Source organism: Pholis gunnellus, assembly GCF_910591455.1.
Source record: "Pholis gunnellus genome assembly, chromosome: 3".
NCBI lineage: Eukaryota > Metazoa > Chordata > Actinopteri > Perciformes > Pholidae > Pholis > Pholis gunnellus.
Window position 1 is genome coordinate 18418055 of NC_136529.1, and position 20163 is coordinate 18438217.

The 20163-nt window shown below is 41.4% G+C and overlaps 1 protein-coding gene across 2 annotated transcripts; it reads right to left on the reverse strand.

Moving 5' to 3' along the window:
• Positions 1–639: 639 nt before the first annotated feature.
• mapk14b (mitogen-activated protein kinase 14b) lies at positions 640–19309 on the reverse strand. 2 transcript variants are annotated; one of them, XM_079186520.1, is made up of 12 exons: positions 18903–19309; positions 12215–12344; positions 9292–9350; positions 8247–8358; positions 7835–7864; positions 7540–7587; positions 7330–7444; positions 6424–6495; positions 4334–4413; positions 3465–3543; positions 2998–3171; positions 640–2840 (listed from the first exon to the last, which is right to left on the reverse strand). In XM_079186520.1, the coding sequence occupies exons 1-12, from the start codon at positions 19019–19021 to the stop codon at positions 2773–2775; spliced, it is 1086 nt and encodes a 361-aa protein (XP_079042646.1). In that variant the 5' UTR covers positions 19022–19309; the 3' UTR covers positions 640–2772. The 2 variants fall into 2 exon arrangements, with proteins under 2 accessions (XP_079042646.1, XP_079042647.1); XM_079186521.1 differs by lacking the exon at positions 4334–4413 and adding an exon at positions 4847–4926.
• Between the last annotated feature and the right edge of the window lie 854 nt (positions 19310–20163).

The following is a 20163-nucleotide window of genomic DNA, read 5'->3' on the forward strand; positions in this document are numbered from 1 at the left end:
AAGAATGTGTTATCTTTCAAAAGATAAGAACACATTCTTGCTTGAAGTCATAATTTTCACACATAATTTTGAAACACTCAGTCTATTTAATTCAGTATCTGTCTGTTTTATTTTGAATGACTATTTTTGAAATTTCATTCCTAACTTTTTTTCAATTTGGTTTCATATCCTGCTCGAATGGGCTTCCGTAATAAAAAGCATGAAATCAGCCATCAAGCTGTGAAGAAAATGTTGTTGTGCACATCTCCATCTAATTTCTCAGAACACACTTATTTTTCATACAAAGCTGGTGAAACACAGTGAGGACACAAATTTACCTCAGTTTTCTTATTTATTTACCCTTTCACTGGCTGGGCAAACATTCAACTGATTTCTACCTGACAACTAGTTACCTTGATTGTTGTTATTGTTGTTTTAATATATTATTAACATTGAGTTTTGGGATTCTGTGTGCAATGCAAGTACCCATACTTGTGTGTCGAGTGTTTCATTCATAGTTGTTGTTATTTAGATTATTGTTTGTTTTATTTCACCTTCTTTTCCTACAGGCTCGGTCCCCCTGCTTGTGCTGTGCTGCCGCCCAGTGGTGGCATATTGACAGCTGAAACTTACCACACAATATACTGAACACTGTTACAGGTTTGAAAAATAGCCTTTATTTTCTAATGGTGGTATTTACAGGCGGTGTGGCGTTCTGTCTTGATACATTTGAAAATGTAAAAACATATGAACACATCTCGGGCAAAGAAAGCATAAACTAATTACCAAATTATCTAATGACATTTGGATATGTAAAAAGACAACTATTCTTTTTAATGTATGCAGTTGTTTTAAAACTACAGAGAACGAGGCTTCAGCATTGCCCTTCAGCATCCAGTGAGTAAACGTACACTCTTTCCCACAAACATGTGCCCTGCTAAATTATTCAAATGAATGGCAAATATATTTCTAGCATTACTCAAAAAACAGTCAATATTACAAGAATCACAGAATAATAGCAAATCTTGATTTAACACACAGAGAATAAAATAATACATTAGAAAAAGCACTATATAAAAACAGGCTGTTGCAAATGAAATTGTGAAGACACTGATGTTTGGTTGACATTAGCCAGAGCATCTGTGGATGTAGCTTGTATGTCACAAGGTAATCTGACCCCTAAAATAGTTTACATAGAAAAACATTTTGTCAACAAATGTTTGTAGTACACTTCAGAACTAGGAGTCTACTGTTTAGTGGTTTGTATGTCAATAAAAACAGATTATGTAGTTGAAATACATATCTTGCTTTGATGTTTTTCATTACATTTCTTTTTAAAAATATTCTTTTAGAGGGCAGTACCTCAGTGAACAAAATAACTTATATAAATGTTTAAGAACTGCTTTAAACTAAAGAAGAAACCACTCCGAAATGAACAGTTGATCAAACCGATTTAAAACTATATGGTTGTCCGCAAAATCTTAATATTGTTGGCTCCGATAAACAAGCTGTAACTGCAGTCCCCACGGTTTAACCGACATTTGAGATTATTGACGATACATACAGTAAGCTTTCCATAAATAATAAAAAGAACCTTGAATTCTGACAAATAATATTCTCTTTTACATCGATATACAAACAACATAACAAAAGATCATAAATACAGGGCAGACTGGTGCCCCCAACATTCAATAAACATTAATAGTACTGTATTCTATAAATGCATTATGATAAAAGTACATTGTCAGTTGTGGTGGGAAACATCACATTCCAATAAACGAATAAGCCAAATCTGGCTTTATCATGCGAAGGTGTAGGTCGTGGTAATCGGGACGGTAACATTCTTCTGAAACACCAGGACAGAAGTGGTAAAAGAAGAATTGATATGGATAAAAGAGAAGAAACAAAACAAATGTTAAGTACGTGAAATGGATACATAAGCCAAGTCTCCATACTCTCCAAACTCATATTTTGGTGTAAAAAGGGACACTGTAAACCTTCAAATCCAACAATGAGAACTATGAAGCCTTGAATTTGCCATGTAGAGGTAAATATTTGAGATTGTAGCCTATCCTATACATACTTGTGTTAAATTACATACTGTATCTTTTTATATACCGTTTTAGGCTAAACTCTAGTAATAAAATTCATACTGTCAAAAGGGGTCGGCTGAGATGTGACTCAGTAATTATGACTATTACACAAATACGCTAACTGTTTGACTGAAGTATTCATGTACAAATACTGTTTGTCATATTTACACAGTTCTATGCAGCGATAGAAATAACATTTTATTTGAGTGTGTGGAGGAAAGATACACAAAGACACACACCGCAGTGTGAAATGTTTCTATCAAACCTTTTCCCCAATAATATTAATTACTGCGAAGTGGTACATTGTTATAAAATACGTATAAGGAGTTACATTTCTCCAAGATACTGACATATAGTTTCTAGTTTTCTGAATCAAAGAGGGGATTAATACAAACAAATGTTTGGAGGTAAAAACTTACTAAAAATATAAAAGGAGAATTTAAAGTCTGCCTCGGCGCCTTGGGATGCAAAATAACAAAAACAGCAATGTTTGGGGACAGAAGGAACAGGTTGTCAAGTTGTATCCCCGATTAAACAACGTCCCCCGGAGATGAATGACGGCAGGCACTTGAATGTTGTGTGTGCGTGTGTGTGTGTGCGTGTGTGTGTGTGAAGAAAGTGGTGGATAGTCACAAGAGACTGATAGTCCTTTAAGTTTCTTGGAAAACAAAAAGATGGAAGAAAAGGGGCCTCGTCCTCTTCAGGATTCCATCTCGTCTCCATCGAACGACGGCGGCTCAAAACTAAGTACCTCCTCATAGGTTAACCCTGAGAAACGATAAATAATGCGTGAGGTTATTTACAAATTATTTGTGAAGCAATCTATTGGATGCACAACTTGCATCTACCTATTCCCCCCCCCCCCCCCCCCCCCCCCCCCAGCAGTTCAGGTTCTACCCCAGGCATTCACAATGTGCCAACTTACTCTTCCATTCCTCAATTTCCAGCTCGCGGCTTTCGAAGCTCTGGTCGTAAGGCTCCGCTTCGGGCTCGTCGTCTGGATCGTGGTACTGGGCAAAGTACGGGTGGGCCAGAGCCTCAGAGGCTGTGATCCGTTTGTCTGTGTCCAGCACCAGCATTTTCTCCAGCAAGTCCACCGCTTGAACACAGCAACAAGAGAACAGTGATGAGCATGTGAAGAGGCAAGACATAAAAATCCATCTAAAGCTTTATCCATAATCTAATAACACTGGATAGGTGTTAAAACTGTTACCACACTGCTGTGGTCAGCATTTTTCATAGTGGGTTATTTAAATTGGACAAACACGTATAGTAATTGAGAATGTCCGTGACCAAACAACAACAAAAAGGTTGACTTTATGATACCACTAGAGGGACTCACTGAGCCAGGAGTAAAGTCAGCCATGGCATGACGCGGAAAAGGGAACTTACCAAGAGGGTTGGCACCAATAAACACATCAGCAAAGTTCCTCTTGGGCATGTGGGGAAGTGAGTTAATGTAGTTCCTCGCCTGTGAGAAACGATTAACAAAACAGTAAAACACAACACAGGGGCAAGAGGTTGCACTTTGTAGTGCTACAGCTCAAAGGGACCGCTTACCCCAAAATAAAAAAAGACATGTTTTTTCTGTTACCTGTAGTGCTATTCATCAATCTGGATCGTTTTGGTTTGAGACGCCTAGTTTTGGAGATATTGGCCATTAAGATGTCTGTCTTCTTATGAATGTAATCGGACTATATGGCACTCGGCTTGTGGCGATCAAAGAGCAAAATTACATTTGTCTCTTTCCAGAAATCATGACCCAATTATTCAAGATAATCCACAGACGTTGCTGTAAGCAGTTTGATATCTCCAAAATCAGGCAACTCACACCAAAACAATCCAGTAGGATAAATAGCTCCATGGTTAAGGTTTTGGGATGAACCATCTCTTTAAAATGGAAAATAGTTTTAGCGTGATACTTAATTTGCCTGGAGCAAACACTATCATTACTGTACAGCCTTCCAGTAAGGCATGCCCCAAGCACTTTAACTACCACCCAAACCACACATTAGACAAACATTGTGCCCTAAATTTCAGAATCAATACGTGTGACCAATGCCACGGATCGCTCATCAGAATACACTGGCAAAGCGCTCTGGGAAGCCTTGCTGAGACAAGCACATTGAGTCAGAGAAGAAACAGGAAGTAATTTCAGTGAGAGCAAAGGCTAAAACACAGATGCAAACTGTAAGAAACTTAAAAACGACACAAAGTCTTGGCTGTGATTCCAGCTGTGTGGGGGGGGGCACGTGTCTCACCTCATGGCTGGGCATCCTGCTTATGAGGGAGGCTGGGGGCGTCCCCGTCAGGCGCATTATCTGCTGCAGCTGGTTTATATCTATAGCTTCTGAGTCAAGGGGCATCATAACATGACGGTCAGCATGTCAAAGAGCATGAGTGGTTAGGATAGGGTGCGTATGGAAGGGTGGAAACATACACACGCACTTTCCTGAGCTTTGCTAGACAGCAACCTTCACCTGACTATAACCTATATATCCATGTATGTACAGAGATTTATGGATGCTGTAACCCAGCGCTACACTACAGGCCTCTTACTTTGTCATATGAAGATAGTGCGTGCTAGAAAAAAGTGGGAAGTAAAGCCTTAAGCTAAAGCACAATTTTTTAAAACAGAATTTTAGGGCAAAACAGGAGCAGCACAGAAGTAGTAGTAGCAATACAAAGTAGTAAAGTAGACTGTCGAACTCTTGCCAAGGCAACACAAACACAGGCGGGGGCGGAAGCCCACCAGGACGGTGCTCCACACTCACAGACTCTGAAGAGATTTTCATCAAGAGCTCGGGTTCTGGGGTTCCGACGAGCATCATTATAAGCTTCAACTGATCAATGTCTACCACACTCGCATGAAGGAAAACAGGAGGGATGGAGGGTGATGGATAAGGAAAGAGGGGCGAGAGGTACAACAGTCAAAGCTGTCATCGGCAAAGAAAATATTCTTTCATTCAATCAAAAGTAAAAGAAATGGAAACCAAAAGTCAACAAATGAATGTCTACTGTCAAAAGTCAAAATTCAAGCAAGTAGGGCTGCAACTAATTATTGTGTTCATTGATCCGCCGATTGTCATCAATTATTTGGACAGTGAAATGTCGACAAACAGTGAAAAAATGTGTACTTCAAAGCAAAACATTTTCAATCTACACATTATATAAAACAGAGAAAAGCAGCAAGTCCTTTCATTATAGAAGCTGGAACCTGAGAATGTTTTGCTTGTATAAAACCTAAAACGATTGGCTAATGCATTAATCCGATTACCTCATCGTTGTCGGTTTCACAAAGCAAGACGACCCAGAAATGTCAGCAAACAGGCTAAAGTGCATTTTTAAAGTCACTGAACTGCTCACTGACAGTTTTCTTTTGTATAATAGATCATCAACACATCTCCAGACAAAGCACATGTACATGATCTGTTTTAATTTGGAAATGTCAGCAATCATTAGAAAATAAGGATGATTTACACCCTCGATGATCTTTAGATGCAGCTCCTGCACGCTGCACGTTAAAATGTGCAGGAGTTGCTCTGCTTGTAGCACCGATACTAATGTAAAGATCACCTTTTACTGAGACAAGTAAAGTAGGACAGACCAGATAGACTACTGTACTCTGTATATTCCACAATGCTTTAGGTGGGTAGCTCCACCAACTCTCGAGGTGATTTAGTGTGAGGGCACACATTCAAACGCATACACACACACACACACACGCACACACGCACACACGCACACACACACAGAGCATGCAGTGAAGGAGTGAATGGTTTGATTGATCATTCAGAGCAGGAATCACAAACACAAGAAACACCAACAAGCTTATGCTTTTGATCTTAAAGAGAACAATGACCTCAGCAATGTGTGCCAATGTCTGTATTTGGCGTGGGACGGTGTGTGTGTGCGTCTTCCTGTACTAAACATTGTTATGTGTTCTGCTGCTGCATGGGAAGCTTTGTGGGAGGGGAAAACAGGAAGGTGTGCTGTATCTTGGAGAAGCAGTTAAGACAACAGTGGGCAGCGCTGAGTCATAGACTGCAGGGGACTCTTAACTCCCATCACATGAATGCACACACACAACACACACACACACACACACAACACACACGCACCCTTGACTATTCTGGCATGCAGCTCACAAAAGTCAATACTCAGCTTTTGAGTCAGCTTGAAGTAAGTAAAACTGTGCAAGTGTGTGTTTGAAACACCGTGGCATACATACACAGCAGGAGAGTATGCATCCATCTACTACCTCTTCCAGATCCACCAAAGACCTACAGAACAGGGCGACTCCAAGGAGCCATTCTATGTTTGCATGACAATGACAGCGGTGGAAGGATACGGTCTGTGCCAGGGAAGAGCGTCTGTCCAGTAAGTAGTTCAGCCATGATGCAGCCCACCGACCAGATATCGACTATCACATGGTATAAAGAAAGATATGCAGCACAGTGAATACTTAAAAATATGAAACAACATATTCAGTATCAGTTCCATTATCTTCATTTCCCCAAGCTTATGTTTTTCAAAACATAGTGCAGACTACGAGACTCATAAAGGGATTTCACAATCATTTGTGTGGTCTGCATACTTGTGGCTAATTTAACAATTCAACATTCTTTTTTTTCTTTTCTTTTTTTTTTAGACGTACAGTGTTGTTGTCGTTAAGCTGTGATATCCGTTTTTGTAAAATATTATTTTGTGCTGTACACCCGCTGCGAAACCACTCCAAAAATATTCAAGCTAAACTCTTTGTTTGATTAAAAAATGTTTGCATTTTAATTTAGTTTTCAGGATTTAAAAAACAACAACAACAAAAAACTTGCTGGTGACAAAAAAAAGCACGTTATTTGGAAATATTATATTCTAAAACAGGAACTCCATCAACAGTGCCTGTTGGCACAGCTAAAAGGCAATTTCTTTTTACATCTATTTGACCATTTACACCAACACCACAAAGCCATGTAAGACAACTGCTTTGGCTGGTGCTGCACCTTGATGTCATGCTGATTCCAAAAATTGAAAAGCTGGCCGAGTTTCTCTATAATCGCCCAATCATGTCTTATGTAATAAAGATTCAACAAGTGAGGCTGCAGAAGAAAAAGCTACATACATCTATATTCCTAAATCTATATATAGCAACGTATACTGCAGAAAAACTTCCATTATTGCACAATCACATTGTGTGAAATTGCAAATGATGTACTTTTCCATTCAGCTCACAACCTTATGATTCCGTCCTCGTGTGTACCTGTCATGTTGTAGTGCATCCAGTTGAGCATGATCTCGGGGGCGCGGTACCACCGGGTGGCTACGTAGCCCGTCATCTCATCGTCTGTGTGCCGCGCCAAACCAAAGTCCAGGATCTTAGGGACAAAGTGATTTCATGAAGATTTTCTCCTCCACGTGATCGTCTAAAATCATATGCCGTGAACCTCGTTTCGAGACGACCGTTTCTCACCTTGAGCTCACAGTCTTCATTCACGGCCAGATTACTGGGCTTCAAGTCCTGAAGAGAAATGGGGACAAGAAGGAAAAGTCAAGACTGCATAGAGAAGTAATGGAGAAGTATCCTGCCGCTCTCCGCCTGTCCACGTTTATGCTAACCAAAGATCACACAGCTGATGTGGTATTCACTGTTTGGGCTTTTGTCAGGAGGTTTGATCAGCATTAAGACATGTCATCTCTGAACAAGACGATCTTATCAGGACTGAAGTGTATTAAAAGACATTCAACGAAAGTTTAATTCAACTTACTCTGTGGATGATATCTGCAGAATGGATGTACTGTTGGGAAAAGAAAGAGAGAAGGAGATTCAATTTATATTATACTCTCATTTTGTAGAACACAGTACAGGATATTTAATTAGCTATCTTTGTACCTCCATCATAGTTTACTGTGTTTGTGATCACATGTTGGAGACAAACAACAAAATACTGTAAGTTCTGCCAACCATTTCCCTACTACTCTCTCCTTTTACGGTGGTTGAACACCAAGTAACGGGATGTTAAAATGTCTCTTGCAGAGTACACACAATAAAAGGCTTCAATAAAAAACAAACAGAAACAGAGTTAAACAATCACAAAGAGGGTTCAACAAGTCAAGCAAGCATGGTGACGGACATTAAGCATTCTCCTGTTCTCCTGTTACGCTGGATGCTTCACTGACCTTTAAGCCTCTGAGGATCTGGTAGATGAGGAACTGGACGTGGTCATCGGTCAGCTTTTGACACTTGACGATATTGTTGAGGTCTGCACCCATTAGATGAGTCACCAGGTACCTGCGAATCACACAGTAGAGCCGATGAGATGTCCGTCTTTGTCTTCTGCAGCTGTCTTTAATTCATTGCACTTTTTTTCTATAAATAATGATTTTGGTGTTATCGTTTATGAAGTGCTTTGTAACTTTATTGTGACAAATTCTATTGAATCTCTGTATTATCCTCAGCATAATTACTTTATGAAACATTGAATTCATTTATAACTTGCTCACTATTCTGTGAAACTTTGCCAACGTTAAAGGAAAGCCAGTGGTTCAAGCATCATTTCTACACTTTAAGAAAAGGAGAAAAAGGGAAAGAAACTAACATGAAACTGTTTGATTGTGTCACTTGTGTTTTCTTGATAGCGGAACAGATCAGCAGAAGAAGGCCAAACATGTATATGTATATGTAAAGTTTCTGCCTGGCACATCTGCTCGATCTGACTGCAGGACAGCAGTTGCCGGCTGCCCTGTAAACATGTGCGTGCGTCTGCTTCTCCTGCGGTGCGATACAACGATCGGTTGCACAATTGATTTCATTATATCTTCATTGTGCAACTTCAGTGCCAGGTGTCTGTTGTGTTGCTTCATCCCACATTTCAACAAATGTGCTACATGCTGATGACGCGACACCGTGCTGAGAATTCAAGGACACTAACTGAATATTCTGTGCACACACACACACGCGCAACCCCCGGAGACAGCCAGATGGCTGTTACCATGGAGACTAGCTGTGATGTGCATAGTGCACAAGTTCAGCAAACGATCACGTTGGTCAAACCTGCCAGTTGCTGGACTCGCATGAAGTTCAGAGCTGCAGGGTTACGATGCGTTTGTAACTCCACCAGTGCTATCGTGTTCATCTTGTTCATCATCTGCTGATATGAAGGCTGTCATTGTGGGAAACTAAAGAGCGCTTAAGACAGAAGGAGAAAGTAAAAGAGTGACTTACACATCGTTGAACTCCTCTAAGCTTGTTGCTGGTGTGAAAACGTCTAATAGGCCGATCACCTGAAGGCAAAAACAGAGGTCAAAGGTCAGAAAACATTGTGACAGAGTTCGTGCTAGCTATTGTGTATAGTGACGTACTCTAGGTTATCCTCGAGCTCTGTTTTGGGTAACAGTAAATTGAGTCACATTAATGGAGCTGATAACGACCACAACAGATATGATTTCAGAGGAAGCGGCGAACATTATCTGGTATCTGGTCAAGTTTGGGCATCATAATGACAAGACAGGCACCCGTGGTGTTATATGATGTGTGAACAAAGGAGAATACACATTTAAGACATGGATTACATTGAACTGGTTTCACATGCTTGTTCAAACAAAAGCCACTTTGACTGCTTTGGGGATTAGCTATGTTAAAAGTGCTTTTTAGATGGTCAACATGCCGTTTGCAAGATCTCTTAACGACAGATAACTAGGTTTGTGACGACCTGACAGGCAAAACAAAAATAACATGTCAATGTGACAAAGTATGATAGCGCTAAGATAATTATGTGCACATAACAGACTTGTTTTTCTGTTTGAACAGAGCAGAAAAAGAGAGAAAGAGGACAAAGACTGGAAGCATATTAGAGGATTATCATGTATGTGTGTGTGTGTGTGTGTGTGTGTGTGTGTGTGTGTGTGTGTGTGTGTGTGTTTGTTTGTGGATATACAGTACATGTATATGCACACGTTCATGCATGCACACTGGCTCCGAGTGCCAATCCTGCCCCTGGCCTCTGGAGAGAGACTGAGGAGGCTTGGTCTTGTAATAACACAGGAGGAGCCCGCCCGCCCACACAGGGCACAAAACCACAGCTGATTGGTGGACTGGAGCCACAACAATCCAGCTGATTGGTCCACACAGGCTTTCCACAATCAAAACCCAGGGAGTCTCCTGGCAACAGCGTGAGCACAACACAGAATCCCTCCCTGTGTAAAGCATAGGTATTAAAATGCTTTGATGATTTAAGAACAAGAAGCACAGCTTCATGCAATACTCCCTGTTATGATGAAACAGAAACATGCTCATTAATGACCACAAATAGCAATATAACCTGTTAAATAAGCTGTCTGCACCACCACACCATGATTCTGCTGTAAAAGTCTGTTTTTTAGCGACATGTTTATACGACATCGGCATCTTGTATTTGGCGCAGTGATATAGGCACCGACTGTATAATCTTAAATAATCCTAGTAAACCCATGTAAACCCAAATGAATGCACTGAGATATTTTACCAGTAGTACCAGTGCACCATGAAACACTATTTATCAGACTGCTTAACAAGAGAGCTCAGTCTGTTTCAGCAGTGAAATAAAAAGAGGATTACAGAGGTTGTATAAAAGTGATGCAAAATGTTTATATGAAATGAAATGTACTTCCTTAAGATGGGCTTTCATTTCAACATGGGCTCTGCTGTACTGTTGGCCTTCAAATGCTGCTGCTGGGTTTCCCCCCTTTGAGACTTTCCATACTTCTCCGAGCTGCAGATTCTTTTTTCCTCTGTGTGCGTGTGTGTGTCTGTGTGTGTGTGTTATCTAAAACTGCTGTGCTTCACGGCGCCTGCAGGTTGACGATACTGGAGAAAGCACTAGTGCACCCTGTCACTCACCAGTGAGCTCTGATAACAAGCTATTTCCACCCATTACAATGGTCAACAGCAAACTATTGAGGGAACTCTTTTACATTGTAAAATTCAACCTTTTTCAACCCCACAAAGACCACAGCATCAACAGAGGCTTCTAGTCTTACACACACACACACACACACACACACACACACACACACACACACACACACACACACACACACACACACACACACACACACACACACACACACACACACACACACACACACACACACACACACACACACACACACACACACACACACACACAGTGGAACTGCTCCCACACAGCACACAGAAATCCATCACATGCACCACAGCTTGATAAATCATAACCACTACTGTTACATAACATGAGAGGATGCACACTAGTTGGTCAGAGTGTTATCTGAATGTACCAACAACACACAGTAAGGAGCTGTGTTTGTGTTTTGTACTTGCACATAAACACAGAATACTAAAACACAAGCAGAGATTGTAGAAGGGGAACTTAAGCCACTGCCCTAACACATTGAAGTAAAATGGCATGAGCCAAAAATTGCTGCAGCAACAAAATGACACAACAGGAACTGGCACCAGAGAATGTGATGGGAATGCAGTTGTAAACCCGTTTGGTGACTCACTGCATGTTGTTATTTTTGCAGTCAGCTGAATGAGGCGTAAGGCCGCACGAACCGACCGTGTTCTATAGTTTACAGAGTGGATGTCCGTTTATTGATGTATGCATGCACATGTGGACGATTAAATGACCGGAGTGACTGTGTCAAATGCACGCAGAGTGTGTACATGCCACTAAGTGCCTGCAAAATGGAGTTGTGTTTATCTTCTTCACAAAAGGAGTGTATGTGAACGGATGAACTGGAACTTTTCTGGTGGCCCCAAAGTTCCATTTCACACTTAGAATTCGACACGTTTCTAGTTTTAGCTCAGTATCAATTGCTATGTTACATAAGTCTCCATTCGCATAGCTTCAGTCCTGAGGGCAGATCTAAATGAGCTCCAGCAATCATTATAAGCAACAAGTCAACAAGGATACAGACGGTCTGACAATGTAACCAGTGGTGAATACGCCTGCTTCTGCACGTTACTACTCGCTGTGCAAACCTCATGTGCAACATCATGTGCACACATATGTAATTCTTGCTTAAGAGCTAAACTACAGAACAATGCACGCACGCACACACACACACACACACACACACACACACAAGTCGGGGTGGAGGTGAGGGCATGTTGGCTGCAGCCGACTTACATTCTCGTGCTTCATGTGTTTCAGCAGTCGCAGCTCTCTGTAGGTTCTCTTTGCGTGGATGATGGACTGGAACGGTCTGGACAACTTCTTCACTGCAATCTTCAGGCCTGTCTTCACGTCATACACCGAACTGAAAGACACGGTGTTTGAAATCAGTTAGACCGTGGTTGTAAAAAGTAAAAGCATTCAGGCTGATAATAATAATAATAATAATAATAAGTCATATTAAAACCTTAAACATTTCCCTTTATTTAATTGAGAATGACACGTTTCACTGGACTACTTAGGTGGCCTTAACCCAGTAAAAAAAGCAAATAATTGCATAATTCTTGGTTTAGGGTCGCTTCTTATTACACTCTGCAGCCTGAGGCTGTATGGGGGAACATGACTGGACATGACGACATTGTGTTCAACAACGAATGAGTTGTTTAATTCTTTACTTTGTTTAAAGAATGGTGGTAGGTACTAAAAAGCACATGATGTCCAGGACCACTTGACACGTGCCATTAAAGTCTATAATTACAGCTCTATTTGCTAATGTTTTATTCTTAATTCATTCAAGAAATGAACTGCTGTCTGTTGAACCAATCCCTCAAAGCATTATAAGAATGTTTACAGTATTTCAATAACAAGAACGTAACAATGAGGGATTACTAATTATTTCAATAAACAGGAACAAACAAACTAAATAACTGTCGACGTTGCAAAAGCAGATTTTTGCATATCCACGTTGACTCAGCACCTGCCCTGCCATTCTGCTGGAGCTGTCCCTGTAAGTGTGCACGGCTATGTTTGTTTTAGTCCTCATTCATTATCTTACTCATTTCATTGTAACGATCATCCCCATTGTCACTGTGGAGGCAGTGTGAAAGAAAAAAGAAGAAAAAGAAAAACAGGTGTGGCCAAAAGAACATAGACAACAGAAGTGTAACATGAAACTAAGAGGGAAATGTGCTCTCTATTGATGCAAATTGAGCAATAAGCAAGGGCTGTTACTAAAATCGGTACAATATGTTCCGAGATGGAACCAGTAAAAATCAACACACTTGTCCACAGACAGACAGAGAGAGAGAGAAACGTTGTGAGGGTGGTGGAAAGAGAGGCAGATGGGCTTTGCCTCCCTAAGAAGCGTGACATTGCTGTATTTCCTGTGTGAGGGAACACAACCCACTTACAATAAACCACATTCCTTCCAGGTCAATCACTTCAGCTGCATCACAAATGGGTGATTTCAAAATAACGTAAAAAAAAAAAAAAAAGAAATCTGTGCTCAGTGCGCCAAAAAGTATTGTTTCCTCTCCTTGTGGTTGCGACCACGTGGGTGGGGGAATGTACACGGGTGTTTTTCATCAAAATGCTTTTCCAAACTACAGAATAAACACAAATCCAGCGGACCTGCAGGGATTGGTTGAAACTCATATTAGTGCAAGCCGCTAGAACTACCTGAGCTACTGACCCCGTATCAGCTGTTTGAGGCCATGTGAACACTTTTGTTACGGGAGGAGATGACAGTCATTTCCCTTGAACAAATTGCACAAACTGGTGATTTGAACTGTCGAACTTTCCCTGCACCATGACTGGGAAGATTAAAGATAAGTCTGCCTTGGTGCACAAAGTTATGGTCCAGATAACCACACGTCCATAATGATAACATTAAGATAAGCGGTGTGTTTTTGCCAGTAAATCGGAGATAATCTCCCACACCCACTGTACTCTATGTTCCCGGCTTGCAGAATAACTGGTATATGCGTCACTTGTGAGGTAAAACCCATACTTGGTAAACACAGAGTATACCAAACGCTAAATGACAAAAGAAAACACTGTTGCTGATCTGCAGGACAAACAAGACGGGTCTAAGCATACACCATCCAATTAGTCTGTAATAAATGGAAGTGCAATAACAAATCACCAAAAAAATGTGGGCTGTAAAAGGAGCAGCCTCATGAGACCGGGATCACAGGGAAGGAGCGATCATCCGCGGTGCGTTGTTGACGAACAGGCGACAGAGTGAGCCGACGGGCAAATGTGCACTTTAAGTGACTTGAGGAAATGTCTGTAGTAAGCGTCCTTCCTCTTGCCATCAACTCACTTTACTTCAGAAATTAAGACTCACAGGAGATTTGAGAGACGGAAGGATAAAAGGTTTTAACAACATTTCTCCCCCGTGGCGGAAGAAAAACAAACCTCCACAACAGTCAGCGTAACAGAAATGCATTTCTTGCGCAGCTTAAATGAACCGGTGCATTCATGGCGTTTCTCTCAGCATGCATACGACATGTGGGTGCACTCTTGCTGACAAACATGGCTGGCACTAGAACATCTTGGCGCACGCACGTCAAGAGCCTCGTGGCTTCATTTTGAGTGATTATAATTAACATAAGTGTTACGGGAAGCACAGACATTTCAAAACTACAGCATGCTGTGCATTTCATCTAGGATGGTGTATGTCATCTGTACAATTGCGAGCATCTTGAAACACATTTCTGTTAGGAATACGTTCAGCATTAAACCTGATGTCAAAGGCAGCATCACATCAGGGGCACATGAGACCAGGGAGGAAACAGCACATTACAATGATCAACACAGTAGTGAGATTAATAAAAGAGACACAAGCATTTCACTTCTGAGACACATCATCCATACAACGTTTAAACAGGAACACCTAACCTCACGAGTTGGCATAATAGTCAAATGTTCTTCCCCACACAAGAACACCAGAGAAGATATTTAAGTAAACTTCAAAATCAATCTGTCCTTACAAATCCTCTCAGTCCTTATGGAAAGTACACTATCAGGCATATATGGGCCTGTGGTTATTAAGAATAGTTTTAATCAGTTTATGGTTATGACAGGAACTAACAAGCGTGAGATGGCAGTCAGGTAGAACACCGTGGACTCAAATGGCCACATATCAAGATGGGAGAAGGGGAACACGGTTTTTAATGGAGCATGTTTTTAGATCATCAGATCTCATTAACACGATGCACCTTAATCTTCAACAGTAAGCACTTTGTTGCGCGCACTATGACCTAAGGCACAGAAAAGCTTCCAGTATAACTCGACTTCACCTGTTCCACTCGCACGGTATTATAAAAAGGGCAAACGGGTTTCAACGCTGACCTTTTATCAACAAACGCACGGCGAGCATAATGATTTATTAATCTGGCCGCGTTTATAAAGAAGCACGCTTGCCGTGATTATGACCTTGGTGGAAGTAAGATAACATGGTTCAGGTGTTTACACAGCAGCGGCAATAACGTCAGTATTTACAGCTTTAACTTAATAATCACATAAACACACTCATTTTCCAATCTGCTCTGCTAACAGTGCTACTGGTGAAAGGCAAACCGTAATACTTAATGAAGAAATGAGTCTCCTAGTGTGTCCACCTCACGTGTGTTTTCGTCGTGTTTGTAGAACTCAGTTGCAAAAAGTTGTATCTTTTTGAATCCCCACCCAATGGTGTCTGCATGCCAAGATGTTTTGGAGCTTCTAAAGCCTGATCCATCATTTTATACCAAAATGAATGGTTTTACTCTTCTGACATCACTGATGCATTCAGTCGTGAGTCTCACATGACGGAATGGAGTTATTTAAATTGCAGGTTTTAAGCGTAAGCCTCCTGTTTGTTTGGAAAGCTGACAAGTCAGTGCACGCATCTCTGTGGTCAAAACCAAGCGCGTCAGCCAAACTCGCCACAATTTGCACCTTCTCGCCAAATTGGCTTCACCATACAGCAACATCATATTGGTTTCATGATACGGGGCTAAATATGAGCTTAGATTTTGGATATCGTGACATGGCATAAGTGTTGTCTTTTCCTGGTTGTTCGTGGCATTTAAGGCCGCAGAGGCAATAAGCAAAGCACAGGTTTTTTTTTTAACCAGAGGGCCTTGAGCTGGGCTTGTGCACAGAAACATTTTTGTTCCATAAAATAAGCAAATCAATAGCGGTTTAAACGTTAATGTGTTCTGAGAATGAGGGAACATCCAAAGAGCAATTATATGAATGTCTGAAGGAGAGCAGGAAAACTTAAAAGCTTCTACACAACTTCCACGTTCTGATGAGCAATAACTGCGTTTGATGATTTCTGCTGTAGAGACGTGATGTGAATATTTCCAACGAATCTTTTACTGGACTGTCTGTGCATATGCCATTAGTTAAAGGCTGGGAAATGACTGTTATGATTACATCAAAACCAAAAAGACTTAGATATCGTTTTATTTATAGCCATGATTCATTCCTCTGCACCGAGCTAAAAATGAGCAATTGATTTAATATGCACACATGTCCCGTGAGCCTGTGAGTTACATGGCTTGTTTTGGGTTTTTTTGCTTTTCTTCTCAGCTGAGAAACTTAGACCGGACAACACGAGGCACTCAGCACACTGTCCATATTGTAATCCCAGCCAGCAGCGAGCACTTTCTTACCACACTAGCCCCTGGATCCCCTCCAAGTCTGACATTTAGAAAATAGAACAAAGGTCAGAAATAAGGAGAACGTGGTCAGGTTGTTTTCTTAGAAGACGTGGTGAAAATGATTTACGACCCCACGTAGTACATGCTTTCAATATTTAAAAGTTGGGGAGAATTCAAGCCTAGAGCCGGAGGAACGTCATGGCAGCAACAACAAAGACTAGTCCGGCTGACCAACAGCCGGGACATGTTGGAGTAGGTGCTGTGAGGTTATTTATACATTTCAGATACCTTCTAAAGGATTTTAAGGACACCCTGCTGCTTGGACCACTCTGCCTGCTTAATTGATTCTGAGTTATAGTATTCAAAAGACTCTGTGATCACAGGATGTTTCCAAGCTGACAACTCCTTGCCCTGGTTTTGGATCTAGTCAAATACAGAAGAAAACAATGAGGAATTTCCTCAAATGCAGCAACAAAGGAGCTGCAGCAGGCGACACAGAGGATGGGAATATTTGGGAATCATACGATTTAATTAGGTAGTTAAGGTAACTGGTCATGATGAGGGTTAAGTCCTTTGTCAATAATGAAATGAACATGTCATTTACTGACCGACATCACTGGTTAAATGTTGTTCCTATAATTGTTCTAATAATGTTCACTGTTGAAATTATTCATAATAATTCATAAAGGCCTCTATGTTAAACAGCTAGTAACTACTTCTAAATTAAGTTGACTCTAAAAAAATGAGCCAAAAATCACTGCCCCCGTGTTTGAGCTCAGTGGATTCAGACTGCTAAAAAGTCAGCTTTGGTCATTACGAGTGGGAGAATCCCCACAGCTAGCTCGAATATACAACTCTTGCTTGTTCAAATAACCTGTTTTGCTCACAATTCTGTCCTCCCCTGCGCAAAAATCAGATTATAAAAATCTAACTATTTTGTTGTAAAAACACTGTGTGCTCTTGGGCTGACTTCTGCTTTTTTGTTTTGTTAACTTAACTGTATCAACAACATACAAAAACTCAATTTTGGGCATTTGTGAATTGTGCTCGGTAATAATCAGGATTCTTATGTGAATCCATTGTTTCCCCCACCCCTACTGTACCGGACATCACTACGTTACTAATCAAAGAGAATTGAATGGGAACATGAACACACCGTTTTTGTCATTATCAGCACTCTTTTGGTCATGATAGAGGTGGATGTTGTTTATACACATCATAGCCTCACACAGATTTCTGTGATGACACACTATGCATGCCTTGAATGTACATTAACAGATCTTTGTTGTGGGTACAATACAATAGGGTCATGGTTAACCCTTCATTCACTACTAATAACTGCAAACAAACACACATTCACATCACTCCAAAGTTGAAGATACATTACACTACGACCTCATCTATGACTTTGTGATGACTAAAAAGGCGTCACAGCTGAGGCCACTACCTAACCTCGGGACAGTGAGTCATGGGTGCACCACAACGGGGGGAGAAAAAAAAGGGGTGACATCATTCTAGAGTCATCGTCGTCGTCGAATGGGCTTCTGTAGAAAGCTCTCACTGTGCACGAGGGGGGCCTACTTTCCGAAAACCACGTGACCTGCTGGTACTCTGCAGGCTGCACCCAACTAGAAAATGCATAATGCACGCGATGTGCGGATGTGTAAAGTACCAGGTTGTACATGCAGGACTACAATACTGTTGTGGTGGAAGGCGATTATTTCGCTAGGTGTTGGTTAACCCTCACTGTATCTCACGGGTGAGGCACTTCTTATGCAGATGATGCAAGCACATGCCACTGATCAGCCTGCTTTAAAAACAGAGCCTGATAAACGTTTAAAGAGCAGTCTGTCTGCATGTTTAATAACACCGGGGGTCTCGTGCAACTTGATCCCGGAGCTGTCGGTGAGCGTACTGGATTTTAGCGGTAACGTTACATACATGTGTTTACCGGACAAGTGTGAGCAAGACAGCAACAACAACAACAAAAAAGGGTACACAACACAAATACATTCCCCACCCGCCGAAAAAATGCGAACCACCCCGAAGCGTGCACGATGTCTAGACGGTTGACAACAGCCGGAGTAAAAAAATGTAAACAAAAGCACAAGTGATTTTTCCCCTTCCTTCCACTGCTACCCTTCACAGGTTGACAAGCAGCCCGTTGGGGAGGTACCTCTGACGGGCCTCTGTGGGTGGTGGGAACCCGTTCGGCCGTTGTGCAACCGTGCGGTGTTCTCTCGATGGTACTCTCTGCAACAACTGCTTACCATACGGATCCGTAAGCACCAGAGCCGACGGGAGATAAGTTCTGGTAGCGCTCCGGGACCTCCCACACGGTTTTGTTGAGCTCCTGACGGTAGAAAGTGGGTCTCTCCTTCTGCGACATTCGTGCGGATTTAAGAGCCGCGTATAGCGACAAAACAAGCCAGCGGAAACTTCTGCCCTCTCTCCTCTCCACCCCGTGTGGCACGACGTGGAGTGGTGCTGCTCCCTAAGAAACTAACAACTGAGACGGTGCTCAGTCGCATAAAACTTCAGCCGGCCAGTCGTGCAAATTCGATGCAGTTGTGCAAAAAAAAAAAATCCCCACCTCTCCGTGTACGTCGGGGCGCTTGGAGACAACTTCCTCTACATAAACGCGCTCGGGTCAGGAAGCAGCCTGGACTAGCTTTCGCTGAATTTTTCGCACTGTTCTCTTGCTTTGCTGGGCTCGCGGAAAACGTGACCGCGCACGTCCCTTCGTCGGTGAACGCTCCCGTCAATAATTATCTTCTCGCGAGAACTGGGTCGTCTTGAGGAGATTGACAACCAGGGGATACCCCCAAATCCCGCTCCAACTCATATCATGAGTGGGAATCTCCCTGCCAGTCAGTTAACAGCGTCACCCGTTTAAACTCAGATATAATAACGTAATCTAAAACAATCTCAAAAGTGTTTAGAGAAAGATATCTGACTCATGACTGAACATTGCAGCATTATATATAGAAATCATAATTATGATTTTGTTTAATACAAATCAACCACTAAGACTCTTTTATACCAAATAAAAAATATCTCTCTGTATATATAACATATTGGTTGATTGCACAACTACCAGTATTCATCAAATTATTATGGCACACACCTTAATATAGCAACGTTTTTATTAGCTGCAAAAGTAGTTGAATGTGTAATCTAGGTGTGGCAGGCCACTGTGAGTTGATGGCAAGGGAAGGTCCAACAGCTGATTAGACAATTTGTAAAACTGCATCATTGAGGACAAAGGATAATTACAAATAGGCCTTTTTCATGGGGGGAAAAAAAGTGATATGTCCATAAAAAGAGAACAGGTGTAAATATTAGATTAATTATAGCTGAGTTCCATTTGGCTGCTTTGGTTTTAAGGTCCTGGTACTATGCTTGTCAAAATGTCTGCTGCGAAAAAAAGGTCATTAGCAGAAATATATATATATATATAACCTTATGCTGTGAACTTTCTATGTGGTTTCTCTGCTGCAGAAATAGAGATATCTTTGAAGAAAACTTAAG